Genomic DNA, 16856 nt, shown 5'->3' on the forward strand with positions numbered 1-16856 from the left:
CTGTTACACAGCCCAGGATGCTCCTGGCCTCTGCTTCTGCCAGGACACACTGGCTGCTCCTGCTCATCCTGCTGACCACTCGGAGCCCCAGTGCAGCACTCGGGTGCTCCTAGCCCTCTTAGCAGGGGCCTTGTATCCCTCTTTTTTATGTCATCCACAAGTTCGATGAGAGCATCTTTTGTAACCCTGAAACAAGCCTGGAAACAGCTGGCAGGGCGGACTCCATCACAGGTTCACACAGCACCTTCCTCAGTCCTTCTTCCCCTGCTCCGCCACCCACCCCTGCCCAGAGCACAGGCCAGGATCATCAGCGAGGTCCCCCAACCCCAATGTGTCCCGAGGGGAAGCGCGTGACAGACCTGAGGTCTTCAGCTGACTCGGTGGGCATTCCTCTCCTCCTCTCTTCTCCTCAGTGTTAGACCTTCCTTGTCTCCAGTGGGTCACGGGACAGAGCAGGACCTTCTGTGCCATTAGCCCCATCACCCTCTCTCTTCCACATATATTACCCTGACCGATAAAAGCATCTGGAGACGGTTTGATCCCCCCTCCCTGGCTCCCTGGAGGAAGCGGCGGTGCCAGCGCCGCAGCGGGGCCGGTCGCCCGTGGGCTCTGTCGCGAGAGGGAGCTGCGGGCTCCGCAGCGGCAGGCGCGGGCTGGTTTATGTAAGGGCAGTTCAGCAGGAGCGCATCTGCCTCTGGATGCGGGCTGTGGTTACACAACGCCGCCGGCGCAGCTCCCTGCTCGGGCACACCCCGGGGATGTCACCCTGCCGGGGTCCCGCTGCCGCGGGGCGGCTCCAGCCAGCGGCGTCCAGATCCCTCCCGCCTTTCTTCATCCCCCTCGCTGTATCCCCGCATCCCCTCACTCATCCCGACCGGCCTGGGGCCTGCCTTGCTGCAGGGTGTCCCGCTGGGCTGCAGGCTCAGAGCCCTCGGCTCCTCTGCAAGGGGACAGGTGCCCCCTGACATGGGGGACCTGGGTCAGGGACTCCCTGGCACGGGGTACCTGGTTTTCTTTCAGAGACCTGGCATTGAGTCATAACCTTGCACAGCCAGGACCTGCTTCTCTCTGCTGCCTCTGTCTTTCGTCCTTGTCCAGCCCCTTGCCCACAGATCCCCCCAGACAGGCAGGTATGCAACCAACAGCAAGGAGCTCAGAGCGGTGCAGCCCAAACACCTGAGTCCCACTAACTCCCCACCCAGGAATAGTATTTGGGCTCTGCCTGAGCCCCAGGACTCCTGTGGGTGCTGAGGGCTGAGAAATCATCCTTCTCTTCCAAGAGGTATCTGATGCTTTGGCCATCTGCTTGCAGCAGGTGAGGAATTGTGTTTTACTCTCACATCTCAGCCAGTGGATTCATTGAGGGTCAGTCTTCAGCTGGGGTTTGGTCCCAATCTGATCTGCAACCTGAGGTGACCACTCATCCCATTTAGACATTGGCATGTATCAGACAGGGCAGGAAAGCCTTGTTTGCTCTTTCTCCTTCATGTCCCAGGGACACTGGGAGCTATCACTTCCCATACAAGTTCTACTTTCTTTATGCCAGAGTAGGTTCATCTCCCAAATGTCTGCAGATCTTCTGTTCCTCAGAGATGCAGAGGACATTCCCAAAGGTATTTCACTGTCTAGGAGGCCCCAGGCATTGCCTCTCAGCAGTTGAGAAATGCCAGCGATACCTTGATCTTCAGCAAAAATCCTCCTTAAGCTCTGGCTTTAGGGCACAGAATTGGAGACTTTTCCTGTGGAATATTTGTAGTCCTCAGCATGGGATGTCTGCAGTTTCCTAGTGTTCAGACAAGCACCCAGCCCCTTACCTGTTTTGAGTGACCTCACAGTGGGAACATGGGGGCAAATACCTGTCACCCACACTCATCCCAGCTCAGACCGCCGCTATTGGCACTCTCTCTGTTATGGTCCCAACATCTCCCGTTTTCTTCTTTCTCTGACCAGTCTTGTAATAACAACTCTGAACCCAAAGCAAATAGAGCTGCTTTGCACTGTGACCAAACCCACATCTCCTCCACTGAGTCTCTTCTCTGATTTTGTTTCCAAGTGACGAGGACGAGTTGAGGAAATCACTCTCGGAGCTGGTCGATGACAAATTCGGAGCCAGCGCGAAGAAAGTGACAAGGATTGTTGACAGCAGCAACCCCTTCCTGGACATCCCCCAAGCGCTGAACGCAGTCACCTACAAGCACGGTGTCCTCACCCGGAAAACCCACGCAGACATGGATGGGAAGAGAAGTACGTGTTCAGGGATGGTGGGGAGAGGTGCCCCAGGCAGTCCCAGAGCCTTGCCCTGGCTCTCCTGATGAAGGCATTTCCTCACTTCATCCCAGGGAACACAGGAGAGACCCATAAGTGCCAGGATGCAGGGAAAGGAGGGTGTTTTGAGGCATTTGTAGATAGGGGTGTTTTCAGGAAGCCTCAGTCTTCCCTGCTCACTGCCAAGGAATCTAACACAGACAGACCTGGTCTTCTGTCCTGTTCATGGGCATAATCTCAAATCCCAGTCTCTGAGCAACGGGGGAAGGCTGGTTCCTCAGCAGTTGTCCACTCCAGCCCTGACCTTGGGGACAGTTTGGCCTGCCAAGCTTTGCTCCTGTCCATATCCTGCCATGTGCTGGCTGGGCAACAGAATACCCCATAGCTCTGCTACCAGCATCTGGCATTACAGGAAAGGTAAAGGTATTTGAGAACTGTTAACGAGCAGAGATGAATTAAACCTTGGGTAATTCCTTTTGCTAATTGATACGATTGTCCCAGTCATTGCAGCTGATTAAAAAGTCTTGAGTAGAGATTACCACCAAAAGCCTCCCTTGCTTCCAGCAGCTTCTTAATCAGCTGTCTTGTGGTGATGTGGATAGCTCCCCTCACCTCCCACCCCTTTCCAGCTTCTGCCAAGCTCTGTCCCAGGTGCATCGAGATGGTAGTGCTCCCTCCTCAGGGGAACAGAAGCTGCCTTATCCAGGGTACAGCTGCTCAATTCCAAGCAGAGGAGCTCACGGAATGTCTCTGTTCTCCAAGCATTTAGTCCATGGAGCATGAACCTGGGTTTGGAGGAGCAGAGACTTCCTGCAGGTGTCCACTGACCAGTTCACGTCTGCTCTGACCTGCTTGTGTTCATGCTGGGAGGCTGCAGAGCCCTCAAACACCGGTCCCAGCAGACAAACCACTCATGAGCAATATCCTGGAGGTGTGGGAGCTGTGGGCCTCAGTCAGTGCCTGTGGTAGGTCAGGAGAAGGGTTGGGTTTGCCTGGAAGGTCAAGCAGCACTGGCAGACATGTACAATTAAAAATTCTTCCTTTTTTAGCTCCCAGAGGAAGAAGAGGTTGGAAGAAATTTTATGCTGTGCTCAAAGGGACCGTCCTTTATTTACAAAAGGTAACCATGGGGAACTCTCCCCTCTGCTGTCTCCTGCTGTCTCCAAAGCAGTCATGCAGTCACATATCCAAGTAGAGGTGAATCCATGTCCTAACCCATGTGTGGACATCGACAGAGCTCCTCCAGAGACCCAGAGCTGGAGGATGATCTCATCTTTGGTGGTGGTGGTGGTGTTCATGCTAAGGGCACTATTCCCACCTTAAAGGGAACCCTGAAGGAAGAAGTATGAAAGAGGAAACACAAATTTCTGCAGAAGTATCCCAGCAAGTAGGAGCTATTGGGGAGGATGAATGAACAGATGATGTGGAATAGGTGAAGTAGGATGTTGGTAAGAAATTAAATAGGAAGGTGAAGAGGTGGAGCATCTGACCACTCTTATCCTGCCTATTGTTTTATTTGCTGGCATAGATCTGATTATGCACAGCTTTATTGAGTCTGGCATAGGAAGCCAGCTGATGTAATCTTTTTGGGTTTCACTTAAGCTTTTGATACTGTCTCTCACAGGATCCTTCTGGACAGAATGTCCAAGCACACGGCTGGACAGAAACATCATGTGGTGGGTGAGCATTGGCTCACGGGTTGGGTACAAAGGGTGACAGTGACTGGGGTGACATCAGACTGGTGATCTGTCACTAGTGGGGTTCCACAGGGCTCCATCCTCGGCCCTGTGCTCTTCAACGTCTTCATAAATGCCTTGGACACAGGACTCAAGGGAACACCGAGTAAGTCTGCAGACAGTACTAAACTGAGAGGAGCTGTTGACTCCCTCAAAGGCAGAGGCCCTGCAGAGAGACCCTGGCAGATGAGAGGTCTGGGCAATCATCGACTGTATGAAGTTTAACAAAGACAGTGCTGGGTTCTGCAATCCTGGGTATGCAGACTGGGGAATGAGAGGCTGGAGAGCAGCTGTGGAAGGGGACCTGGGAGTCCTGGTTGATGACCAGTTGAATATGAGTCAGCAGTGCCCTGGCAGCCAGGAGGGACATCTGTGCCCTGGGAACATCAAGCCCAGCATTTGGATAAAGCTCTCAGGCACAGGGTGGGATTGTTGGGGTGTCCTGTGTAGGGACAGGAGTTGGAGTTGATGATCTCTGTGGGTCCCTTCCAGCTCGGAAGATTCTGTGATTCCATGGTTCTATGCTTAAAGTTCATGTTCTTCAGGACCTTGATGACTTGGGTCCTTCCATGGGCTGTCAAGTGACACTGTCTGCCTCTCTTCATCTCTGTTCATCACGTAGCCACCTCCAGTCAACACAAGTGTAATTCCCAGGTCCTCATGGGACACAAAGTCACCATGGAATAGCTTCCCTGAATGCTCTAGCATTCAGCTCTCTGGCACTTGGATGCTTGGAGGATTTGCTGGAAACCCTTTTCTGAAGGAAAATCCAAGTGGATAGGGGCTCACTTGAATGTCAGTGTGAGCCAGCCCAGGATGTCAAATGTCTGTTCATCATCAACAGCATAACCCACTGAACCAGGTCTGAACTACCTGAGCAGCACACGCTGTGCAGTAACCCATTGAATTCACCTTGCTGGAGCAGCACTCTCCGTGGGTAGATGCTCCTGTGTATTTCAGCATTATCTCCACAGCAATGAGAGTAAACAAACACTGGATTATATAAGAGAGGTAGAAAGATCCTCAGGGCAGCACGGAATTATGACTCAGAGCTGATAGCATACCACAGTGGCTCTCGTGTTTCGCCAGGTCCTATGGCACATGTCAAAAGGCAGCAGAAGTCTGGCAGCAGTGGATCCTAACTCCCAGCGTGGGTTGGTCTTAGCCCAGTGGTGTTTTCACAGCTGTGCCATGCTCTCCTGCAGCAGAGGGAAGCTGCAGCACCCAGGAGAGCCCAGATCTCCTCCAGCCCTCTAAGTGTGGTGTTCTTCAAGCCAGCAGCACTCTTCTCACGCCTCAATCCTTGTCTCATTACACATCTTCACATGGAGCCCACCAGAGTCCTCATGCTGACCCATGGGTTATACATGAGGATTTGACTTGTACAGTTACCATCAACATTTAATTGCATGACACTTTTTCTGGGGGGGGAAAAAAAAAAAGACATTTCAACTATCACAGAACCATTTGGATCAAAATGAATTTTCCACCAAGGACTTCTCTTGGGATGAGTCTGCTGAGGGGCATATAAATTGGGAATGAAATATACTTTCAGGATGGAATTTTCTTCCCTGGCAGCAGAAGGAGCCGTGAAGCCAACACTGAGTGTCATCGCTGCTGCTGGGGCAGAGGCTTTGGGGCTCTTTGCTGTACAAGGCTTGCAGCAGTAACCATTCATTAACAGAGGTCATTATGTTTGTCCGAGGTGGTTGGGATTTAAAAAGAGCAAGGATGAGGATGACGTGGCAGTGAGGAGATCAATGTTCTTATCTCAAAGACCTTCAGGATTGAATGGTTCAGAGACCGAGGGCTTTCTTTACGGACAAGGACTGAAGAAGCAAAACAGCCAAGATTTGGCTGGGTTATGAAAGTGTCAGATAAATAAGAGCCATGACTGATGTGTAATTAGCAGGAGGGATCAGAACTGCCAAGGATGCCCCAAGGAAGTAGCATTTGGAACAACAACAAAAATAAACCGAAGGAATGTTTGGGCAAAGGATTTGGGCAAAGAGGGGTTTCTTACTCGTGGGCTGCTGCCAGACTGTATTATAGTCCTCTCCAGGGAATTCCTTGGGCTTGGCTTGGCTGTAGACAGTGTCTTATCAGGCTTGCAGAGACAGGACAGAAGGATGAGAACATGAAGACAAAGTCCTTGCCCTGTCACTTGCAAACATTCCCAGCACCACAACAGAGAGTGGATAAACATCCACCTGCCCCGTGGATCCTTGGTGTCATTTCTTGCCTGTGGGGTGGTTTGCAGAACAAAGGAGTTGCACAATACAGGAAGGAAGTGCTGTGCCAGCTTCACAAGCTCTCAGTGGAAGACGACTGCAGATAAACATAAGGTAGAACCTGGCTTGAGCATAAATCACTGGGAAAAGGTTTTCTGATGTGAAGATAGAGGAGAAAGTACCTGCTTCCAGAACCACCTGATGTCGTGGAGCACAGGTTCAGCCTGTGCCACTTTTCTGCTCAGACCAAATTAAGGATCTAGGCTTTAATAGTAAATTCACAGAAGTTGAACAGGGAACTCCGTTTGGTTTTGAGGAGCAAGTTGAGTATAAATAAGACTGAGAGGTAGAGGGAAGGAGGAGGAAAGAAGGCCAGGGTAGGTAGATGTATAGAAAGGAGGAATGGCCAGACACAGAGAGAGGTGGACATAGCATAGGCAAAAGGGTGGGTGGGCAGGCAGAATTTGGTCTGACAGAAGCAATTCAGGCAGCAGCCATAAACCTGCTAATGAGGAGATGTCACATGTCATTGACTTGCTGGTGTTAATTGCTGGATCAGCATGTTCCAGCACAGTCTGCTGAAGCAATTGCTTGATCCCCTAAAGGGATGCAGCAGAGTCTTGAGGAAGAAATGCAGGCTTGGGAGCAGGGCACACCTCTCATGTGCACTAATCTGCTCTGGGCACTGACTCACTCCATGGCCTTTGGCAACTTACTTCACCTCTGTGAAATGGGGATAATAACCCTTAATCACCACACTTACAGGGGGGTTAAGAGAAATGATGGGGAGCTATAAAGCATGAGGTGCTTTTATACAGAAGTGCTGGAAAGGGTGCAGGTCTTCCCACAGGTTCTGGCCCCAACCAGGAAGGGGCTCCCAGTGCAGCCTTGAGCCACAGGTGCTATCCCATGCAGGCAGGCCTTTGCCAAGAACTCCTGACTAGACTTAAAAGGGCACAGGGGTTCATTTTCCTAATTAAAAGGTTTGTTTAGCCTGGTAGATGTAAGACAAAGAAAAGAAAGAAGAGGAAAAGCCACTCACAAGCCAGAGCATGAGGAATATTTGTCGCTCCATGTCCAAATTCCCAGCACTGCCCAGGACTGGTTCTGAGGCCAGAGGAGAGGGCAGCAGAACTGATACACTGGGCTCTTCCACTCCATCCAGGTGCCCTACAAAAGCAGGCACAAGAGGCAAATGCCTTTTCTTGGCAAAACAAGCCTTGACATTAGCTGTGGATCTGCTCACAGGGGTGGGCACCACGGGACAGTGACCCAAAGACACCAGGATCTCCCAGCATTACCAGCCACACATGCCATTGTGACTACCTGGCATAGGGATGAGCTTCTGGAAGAGCCATCCCAAGCAGGGAGCCTCCAGCACTGTTCACTCCTGCAAACAGCAAGGCAGAAGGGAGAGAGAACCTGCTTCCTTCAACCTCACATTGATTTACTGGGCCCAGCATTAGAAAAAGAAGATTTGATTTTTTTTCTTACACCAACATGGATGCCTGAGAGCCTGAAATCCATGGGGGCAATACTTGATGATTCCATTCAAGATGAGGATCTGCATTAGTCAAAGCACGCGGCAGCTGTGGCAGTTTCCTCTTGTCACACGCCATTAAGCTGGGCTATTTCGCACTGTATTTTCAGAAAGCTTATTTTGGAATAAGAGATCATGGGAAGCACAGTCAGATTTATTCAAATCCAGAGAGCTTCAGCCTCGAAAAAATATCCCAAATTGAAGTCTCTCTACAATACATGAGGCCTGAGCAGCAATGTCTTCCTCAAGCAAATATTTCTCTTACAGTGGGGTAACACATTAGGTCTTCACAAGGCAAAGCATTTGTTTTTCTTTGCAAAAGGGCTGATGGCCCATCCTGCTGGCTACTGAAATCACCATGATGGTGAGGTCATCTGTACTGCCCACCTGAGTGTCTCCCTGAACACAGGATGCCTGTAGCAGCCAGCCTTCCTCTGCTGAAAAGCCAGGGCTTTTCTTTGGGATTCACCATCCCCAGGAACCTGTGCCAGACATTTGTGTGTGGGCCCATGGCATTTCTTTTTGTACCAGGCCAAGTTTCATATGATGATGAGCACAGTAGGACAGCCACTCTCCTGGATGGGATGATTGCTTTGAAAAATGAGAGAATAAGCTTATTTCAGAAGCTTATTTCCCACCAGCAGCAAGAGTCTGAGTGAGCCACCTCCTTGGGCTGGGGAGTCCTGGTCCTCAGTGCTCTGAAGAGCAGCAGAGGGGAAATCTTTCTGACCCTACACCAGAGAGCAGCCTCCCTGACCACGGTGACCATCTCGGAGGCTGCAGCACAGCTTTTCCCTGAACAGCTGCATTTGTACCACTGGCACACGGGAAACAGAAAATAATCTTTTTGCAAATCTGCACAACAGACCAAGTTCTGGCTTGGGAGCTAAGGAAGGCTTGGGACATACAGACCATCATCACCAGGCAGAGCTGCCTGGGGCAGTCAAGGAAAGCAAAATATAGAGTGCATTAATCCTGTAGTACTGTAATCATCAGGGCAAGGCAGGGCCTTCCAGGGACACCCTGTCCTGGCATGGCCTCTAACACGGCTGGGCTGGTGGTTTGCTTTAGCCAGGGCCAGGTTCTTTTACATCACCTATCCATTCATCCATCTGTCCATCCTTCCCATCCCACCATCCAACTGGCTGAGCTGGCAAGGGTGTGGAGTGGGAGGCAGGATATTGCGTTAGGTCACTGGGAAGGTGAAAGGGTAAACACAGGATTGACTGAACTTTTTTTTCCTAAAAAGTGCTGTGTCAAGATCATAATTTCAGAATCCCATGTTGGGTATTTTCTACCTTTTTATAGAATATAAACATACATAGTTACTGCTACATTCCTTACTTGTGTGAAGTCGTCCTTCAGCAGAGAAAGTAAAGCAGGAATACAGGGAATGCTGCTGCAGTTTGCAAGTGCCAGTCTAATGAATTACAGGGGAGACCATGCCAAGGGAGCACATGGACTAAAGGGAGACCAAACCTGGTTCAGGGGGGCCACACTCAGACTGGCAACTGCCCACCAGGCCCCACAGCTGTTCATAGGTGCACTGGTTGCAGGGATGCTGCTGTTCCAGGGCTACTACCTTCCTCCACACAAAGCTGTAGTGATAGGACAAGGAGCAATGGGTTTAAACTGAAAGAGGAGAAATTTAGGTAGATACACGAAAAAAAATCTTCCCTGTGAGGCTGGTGAGGCCCTGGCACAGGTTTCCCAGAGAAGCTGTGGCTGCCCCTGGAAGTGTCCGAGGCCAGGCTGGAGAGGGCTTGGAGAAACCTGGGATAGTGGAAGGCGGCAGGGGGTTGGAATGAGATGAGCTTTGGGGTCCCTTCCAACCCAAACTGTTCTATGAGTCTGGGAAGCTGCAGCACCAGGGCAGGTGCTCGTTGATATCCACTGTCCATCGGGAGTTGCATCCCAGTTTGAGCTCTGCACTGTGGGGGAAGCTCTGCAGAAAGCTGGCCCTGCCTTGTGCCTCCCCACAAAGCCTCAGGCGTGTGCTGTGTTAGAAATAACTATTGATAATTATGTTTAAAACTTTCATCTCCTTCTTTACATCTTCCCAGTGAACTTAATGATGGAAGCAGTTGCCAGATGTTAATTATTATCATTATCAGCTCCTAGCATTTACTGTACAAAGCAGTGCTTTTCCTGGTCTCGGCACTCTGTGATTATAGCGCGGGGAGAAAGGCAGGTTCATTAAAGCAGCCCGCAAATGTTAGTGTTGTCATTATCCAATTAACGTTCCTCTTCACAGGATGAATATAAACCTGACAAAGACCTCTCTGAAGTGGATCTGAAAAACGCCATCCGTGTGCACCACGCCTTAGCCACAAAAGCCTCTGACTACAGCAAGAAGTCCAACGTGCTCAAGCTGAAGACAGCTGACTGGAGAGTCTTCCTCTTCCAGGCCCCGTGAGTCCCAGCTCTTCCTGCAGAGCCTGGATGGGCAGCCTGACCTCCAGCCCCTGCCAGACTCCCTCGGACCTTGCCAGATCGGCTCATGCATTGGGGGGCACACTGGGGGGGAGGAAGGGGCTGAGGGTGATTTCTGCAGGGCTGTGCAAAGGATTGGGTCATAGGTCACGGTTTCTTGGTAGCTTTGTGCCAGTCCTTGAGGTCCTTCCCAGCTGTCACCAAGACAGGCTGAGCAGGATGCGCTGGGATGTACAGGGTTGAGTGAAAGGGCTCCTCTTGCTGACTTCTGTTGGTGTACTGCGGAAGGGAGAACATCTGTGTGGTGCAGATGATGATTCTGCTTGTCAGCTTTGGATGGGGAAACTGTCTAAAGCTCCTTAAAGGAGTCTCCCCAGCCAGGGTAGATGTTCTATCTTAGTCCATTGGTGAGGAATGTTATGGTGTTAATAAGTGTCAAGTGTGATGGAGTCATCTTCTGTCTCATGTTTTCCATGTCTTCTGCTGAGAGAGGTGACATTGTCTGTAGGTGGGGCTGGGGTACTAATGTCAAGTTAAAACTTGACATCTGAATTTGTGCAACAAAAACCTGCTTGAAGGCTTGGGGGAGCAGTGTTTGAACAGATTTGATCAGGGACCCTGGACAATGTCTCACAAATGCCATGAATGAGGGGTCCATCCTGCTCTGGGGAACTTCTGTTGTGTGGCTCTCACTCCCCAAAGAGTGGGACATCCTTGGCCCTGGCTTCTCCACAGCTCCTTGGGAATACAACCAGAGCTGATGAAGAAGGCAGGACTGCCCAGGCTTTGAGGCAGACAGCAGCCTCATTAGGGCACCATAGAGGAGCCAGTTAGACAGTGTCTCCCTCTGTTCAGAACCCAGCACAGAAAGTGCATCAAAGTAAGGCCCTCCTGAGCATGGGTGGCTCTAGGGCTGTTGTCAGCTGGCTGGGCCTGGTTCAAGAGCACTTGCAGACTCTCTCTCTCTTTGCCCCTCCTCCATAACAGAAGTAAGGAAGAAATGCTCTCCTGGATCCTGCGAATCAACCTTGTTGCTGCCATTTTCTCTGCTCCAGCCTTCCCAGCTGCAATCTGCTCCATGAAGAAGTTCTGCCGCCCGCTCCTGCCTTCATCCATGACCAAGCTGTGCCAGGTAACATGTGAGAGAAGGAGTGGTGGAGGGGTGCCCAGTGCTCAGCAAGCCCTTCAGCTCAGGCTGAGTTCATCTGCAGGTCCTGCTGTTCCTGCCTGATGGACACCCTCAGGTGCTCAGAGCAGGAACAGGGGAGTGGAGTGGGCAGCTTGGACAGAGGTGGAAAATCCTGGTGTCTGGCCAGTGCTTCCTTTGCAATGGCTATAAGCAGCCCTATGCACACACCTGCCTGTGTGGCTGTGGCTTGTCTATTGCTCTTTGTCCATCACATCCCAGCACCTTCCTGTTGCCAGAGTTGAAAGAGCTGAACAGCTCCAGAGTTGATGCTGCAGAGCCCAACAGCCCAGGTTTGGTTTATACCATGGCACCCTCATGTTTCTGGAGCTCAAAAGCCACAGACAAAAGGGATGTCTGAGCTCCAGTCAGTAGGGAAGGTTTTCTGGAAATAAGGAGGCACCAGGCTCAGCTAATCAAGAGCAGCTGCCATCCAAAGAGTAGCTTTTGCTTCCCTGTCCAGGGAAGGCCCAACATGCCTTAGCACTTCTAAAAGTAGGGACACACTGCCACTGTCCCCCAGCAAAGGGGAGGACAGCCTGAAATGTCAAGGCAGAGATACAGCTCCTGTCTGCTGAGACAGATTGTGGCCAGATGTCACCTTTGTCAGAGCCCAGATGGGGAGGGTACTTCTATCTCCAAAAAGAGCAGGATGAGCAGCTCTTGGGACAGTGCTGCTTCTGCCTGGCTGTTACAGGATGCACGTTAGAGAAGCATTTTGTGCTTATGATGCCAAAGACGCCTTGGTGCCAAAGAAATCCGCTCTTGGCACTGGAGATACCCGAGTTTTGCTCTCACTCCAATACCTGTGTTTGAGCTGCTCCTTATCAGATAATTTGCGAGTGCACAATGCACCTTTGGCTCCAGCACAGTAGCTGAGCTTGTGCCCTTGCAGAGAGAGCTCCCCTAGCCACGGGCAGGCGGAGCACTTGGGTGCTGCACTCCCACGTTTTAATACCTGACACGCTTCTCTCGGCAGGAGGAACAGCTGAGGTCTCATGAAAATAAAATGAAGCAGATTGCAGACGAATTAGCAGAGCATAAATTACATCCTGTAGAGAAGAGCCTCAAGTCAAAAGAGGCTGAGGAATACAGGCTCAAAGAACATTACCTAATATTTGAGGTAAAGGAACTTTCATCTTTTCTGTGATAAATGGTATTTTGGCTGATTAAGGAGAACAGAACTCTAGAGGGGGTGCTGTGAGTCTGGGAGAGCATGAAAGGAGAGAGAAGGACAAGGGCTCCCAAGCTGGATGGGTGTCTTGGGGCAGCAACAAGCCTCACTGTTTTGCACTGAAGCTAAAAATAGAAATAAGAAACATTTCTTTCTCTCTGTGATTTCTAACCAGAGGAGGGGAAAACTGACAAGAGAAAGAAAGTCTGCCTTTGCTGTGCCAAATTTTGACATTTCCTCAGGTTCCAAGTAAGAGAGTGGTTCAGTTCTCAGGGTGCTGCAGTCTTTTTCAGCAACATCAATAAAAAGCAAAGGGAATCCCTGGGACAATTAATCTTGTTTTGCTGCAACCATTTTTGTAAACAAAGCCAAACCCAGCATTACAGCTGATTACAGACCCTTTCAGGATTCATGTAAATAAGTTTTAACTCTCTGTAAAGTATAAGAAGCATTTAATTGTGGGAGAAATGGGATATTTTGTTCCAGTGAGAGTTGAGCAGATGGTGTGGGTCCTGCACATAGTGGGAAGGGACTGCTGGAGGCCTCTAGGCTGGCTTCCAGCAGGAACTTGGATTATCCCTAGTCTTATTCCTAGTCTTATTCCCAGACTGAGTGTGCCAGTTAGTGGCCGAGCCTCAAAATCTCTAAGGACGGAAATGTCCCACCTCCCTCATGCCAGGGCTGCACCATCCCTTTGTGTAACACCCAGCCTTACTCTCCAAAGCCACAGCTCCCAGCTGCTGCTTCCCTTGTCTTTGTACCAACCTTTCAAACAGTTGCTGCTGCCTCCCTTTTTCCAGCATCTGGTTTTGGATGCCTGCAGAGAAGTCTCTATCTGAACTTTTCTCTGGACTGCCTTTTCAGTCTTCAAGGAGAAGTTGGCACTTCCAGGGCATAATTCATCTCTTCTGTCTTATGAGATGTGCTCCAGAAATGCTTGTTTCTTTGTGCTGACAAAGAAGCCAGCACAGGCTGCCTCTGAGATGTTAAGAGAAAGGATAGGTATTGCACAAGTCCTCAAAAAGATCCCATCTAGCACTGGAACAAAGGATCCAGGCAGAGAGGATGCCTCCCTTTATGCTGTGCTCTGTGAGGAGCAATGGGGGCACAACTCAGCAGCAATAACTGAACCACTGGATGGAAACAATGACAAGGAAAAGTATTCGAACCAATCAAGGGGAGCTCCTGAATCAGGAAGCAGCAGATCTGTTGATCTCATTTTGCCCCCAGTATCCTTTTTATACAATCACCATGGCAGCCAAGACCTGCAAAAGCAACTGAGAGTCCCACACACACCCACACACACCTTTCTCCTCAGCCCTTCGAACAATCAGTCTTTTGCACTTTTGACCGGGCACTGTGCTGCAGTTAAATCTGTGGGGTGTGATTAGTAGGATGCTGATGGTATAGGATGGGTTTTCCTGCAGCAGCAGATGGAATTGTTTCTGCTTGCTGCACACACCATGGCCTGTCCCTGTTCCCAGGCTCTCTGTTCCCTCTTTCCCTGCAGAAGAGCCGCTATGAAACATACATCAACCTGCTGTGCATGAAGATAAAAGTGGGGACAGATGACCTGGAGAGGATTGAGACCAGTTTCTTCAAGGTGGAAGCCGACGACATTGCTTTGCGGAAGACGCATTCCAGCCCTTCCTTGAGCCAAGGGCACATGTCCCTCAGCTGTAAGGCAGAAAAGGACATTTTAGAGCAGAACACTTAACAAGGAACATGTGCACAGGGGGATGAACCGGCGATGCTCTGCGCTCCTGGACTTAGATTGATGAGCACAATTTTACTTAGGAAATTATATGAGCAAAACTGTAGACATGTATGACATGGGGATTGCTCTAGTGAAAGAAATCAAAGAAGCTTTAGTTGACACTCTCTGACAATGCTCTGGCATTTCAGCATCATCTCTTCTTCATTCCCAACTGCACCAGTGGCTTTTCTTTCCCTCCTGCTGCAGCCTGCACAACAAAGGGATATGCTGGTTCTTCAAGGGCTGGGTCGCTCTTTCCTCCGCCAGCCCTGTCTCTCCTCCTTCCCTCCCTGGAGTCCCCAGCGGTTCATGGTCACAGTCCCCGGCAGTGCAGGAAACTCGGCCGAGACGCCGGTCTGTGGCACCACCAGCGCTCCCAGAGAAGGGCACAGGGTGGCAGGGGCACGTCCCTGCCCCGAGGGGAGCACGGCGCAACAGGACGGGTGTCATGAGCTGGTCACCGCCCCGGCGAGAGGCGTCTTCAGCACAGCACGTGGGAACGTCACCTGCCCGCGGCAGGAGAAGCCTGAAGTGCCCTCTGTCACCTTATCCTTTTTATATATATATATATATACATATAAATATATATAAATAAATATATATATATAAGGAAACTTTAACGTGGGTTTTTAACCTCAGTGTGCAAGTGAAGGCAAGCTGCCTGGGGAAGACACTAGGGACGTGGAGGGTCTGACCAGCCCACCAGGATGTTCTGAAAAAATGGAGTAGCTATGTACCTTTTTTTTTCTTTTTTTCCTTTTTTTTTTACTCGAATGGAAATCCCACCTGGCTTTGCTGTGAAACATCGCTCTCCTGTTCCTGCTTATTCAGACAAACTGCCCAAGCAGCTGCTAATTTGGCAACTACGGGATCCACCGCTCTGGGTTCGAGGCACAACTGGAGCCGTGCGCAAGCTCCAGTGGAACCTTTGTGTGCAGGAGTGATCCCACCTGCCCATCCCTGCTGTATTCCTCCATCCTGTGATGCACATGCTGTACTCTTTTAAGTGGGAATTGTGTTTCTGTTCCTTTCTGCTGTCTGTGGTCCAATGATTTACTGTTGTGCTGAAGTGATTCCTCTGCATTTCCATGCCACGACTGTCCTCCCACACTTTATTTATTTCACTGTTTTGTTTGATCCTTTATCTCAGATCGCTTTTCTTTCCCCTAGGTGCATTCACAGTAATCAAGTTCCAGTTTTGAAGGATCTTGTAGCTGCTAATTACAGTCATTTATTGTTTATATTTTGCAGCATTTTTTAAACAAACAAAATAAGATTTATTTGGACCTTCAGTGTTTGAGAGCTATGGACTACTGTTTTCCATGATGGTTCATGACACTAAAAACCTCTTCCCAACTTTATCACCTCTTCTTTTATCTCTGTTTCTTTGTACAGTTTGATAGTTTATTTGAAATGATGCACTAAGAATCATGTAAAAAAAGAATAACAATAAAGCTGAATCTGTTGGTAAAGAGAATTGGTCTGAAGCATCGTTCCACCACATGCTGGATCGATCCCAGATTTCACAGCACCAGAAGGCCAGGCTGATACAGATCTCCACCAGCACGTGATGCAGAAAAGCTGGGATCCTATGGACAGACAGCACCAGAAAACATCAATCCCTTTCCACAAGTGGGTGCCAGCCCACCCATCCTCTTGGATGGTTCTGGAGCAGGTGAGGATAGTTGGATTGCTTTGGGAACACATTCAAGTAACTCTTCCCTCCGTCCAGTGCATCCCAGGTGTGTCTGTCCACATGCAGCCTACAGATCCCTGCATCAGCCCAAGAGCCCTGGAGATGTTCTCGCAATGGTTCCCAGAGGAGTCTGTGGCTGTTTCTCCAAGGCATCATTGCTTTTGTGTCAGGTGTTGTACAGACACTCCTTGCCCCGAAGACCTCCAAGATGTTCCTACTCACATGAAGTGTCTGGTGCCCAGACTCCCAGAGTGGAAGTCCAGAGGAAAACTGGACCCAACTCCTTCTCTCCAAAATCCCAGGTAGTATTTTGTACCTCAGTCTTCCCATTGTGAGCATCCCTTCCAGCGGGCAGTGACATCTGCAGTGTGTCTGAGCTGCCACCAAGAGCAGCTTAGCCCCCGGTTGAAGGTGGCAGTCTGCCATCCTCAGCTGGGAGTAACTGGCAGAGAGAAGCAAGATCTCGCAAAGTCTCCTCTGGGCAGCAGCGAAGAGACTCAGAGCCACGAGACTCACCACCCAATGGATGTGGGAAGGGGCAGCAGCTGATGTCAGACAACGCTTGGCAAGACAGCTCAGAGCGTTAAACCTGCAGTTTGCCTGGTGCACAAGTCCTGCTCCAGGTGCACATGCATGTGAAAATGCATTAAGAGCATCTTTCCTACACGAGGGCACAGCCAAAAATACCTTGTTTGACCAATCCACAGCCTCAGTTTGTGATCTGGAAGAAAATGGGCTTTTTCCTCCCTTTTTTCCCTCCCTGGAGGTCAAGCACTCAGCCACCCACCACTAGGAGAGAAGAGCAGCATCTCAGAGGAATTAGGCAGCCACATCCTTTT

At 50.2% G+C, this 16856-nt stretch overlaps 1 protein-coding gene across 3 annotated transcripts in view; it reads left to right on the plus strand.

Annotated features, from left to right (window-relative positions):
• The window catches only part of PSD2 (pleckstrin and Sec7 domain containing 2), a 71743-nt gene extending 55945 nt beyond the window's left edge, over positions 1 to 15798 (plus strand). For 2 of the 3 annotated variants that reach the window (XM_032124564.1, XM_032124565.1), the window contains exons 11-16: positions 2054 to 2244; positions 3315 to 3385; positions 10027 to 10184; positions 11193 to 11337; positions 12371 to 12514; positions 14076 to 15798. In XM_032124564.1, the coding sequence (XP_031980455.1) occupies positions 2054 to 2244; positions 3315 to 3385; positions 10027 to 10184; positions 11193 to 11337; positions 12371 to 12514; positions 14076 to 14282 (916 nt within the window). In that variant the 3' untranslated portion in view covers positions 14283 to 15798. The remainder of the gene's footprint in view (positions 1 to 2053; positions 2245 to 3314; positions 3386 to 10026; positions 10185 to 11192; positions 11338 to 12370; positions 12515 to 14075) is intronic. The other variant, XM_032124566.1, reaches the window with a different exon arrangement.
• The last annotated feature ends 1058 nt before the right edge of the window (positions 15799 to 16856 follow it).

This window comes from Corvus moneduloides, chromosome 15 (assembly GCF_009650955.1).
Source record: "Corvus moneduloides isolate bCorMon1 chromosome 15, bCorMon1.pri, whole genome shotgun sequence".
NCBI lineage: Eukaryota > Metazoa > Chordata > Aves > Passeriformes > Corvidae > Corvus > Corvus moneduloides.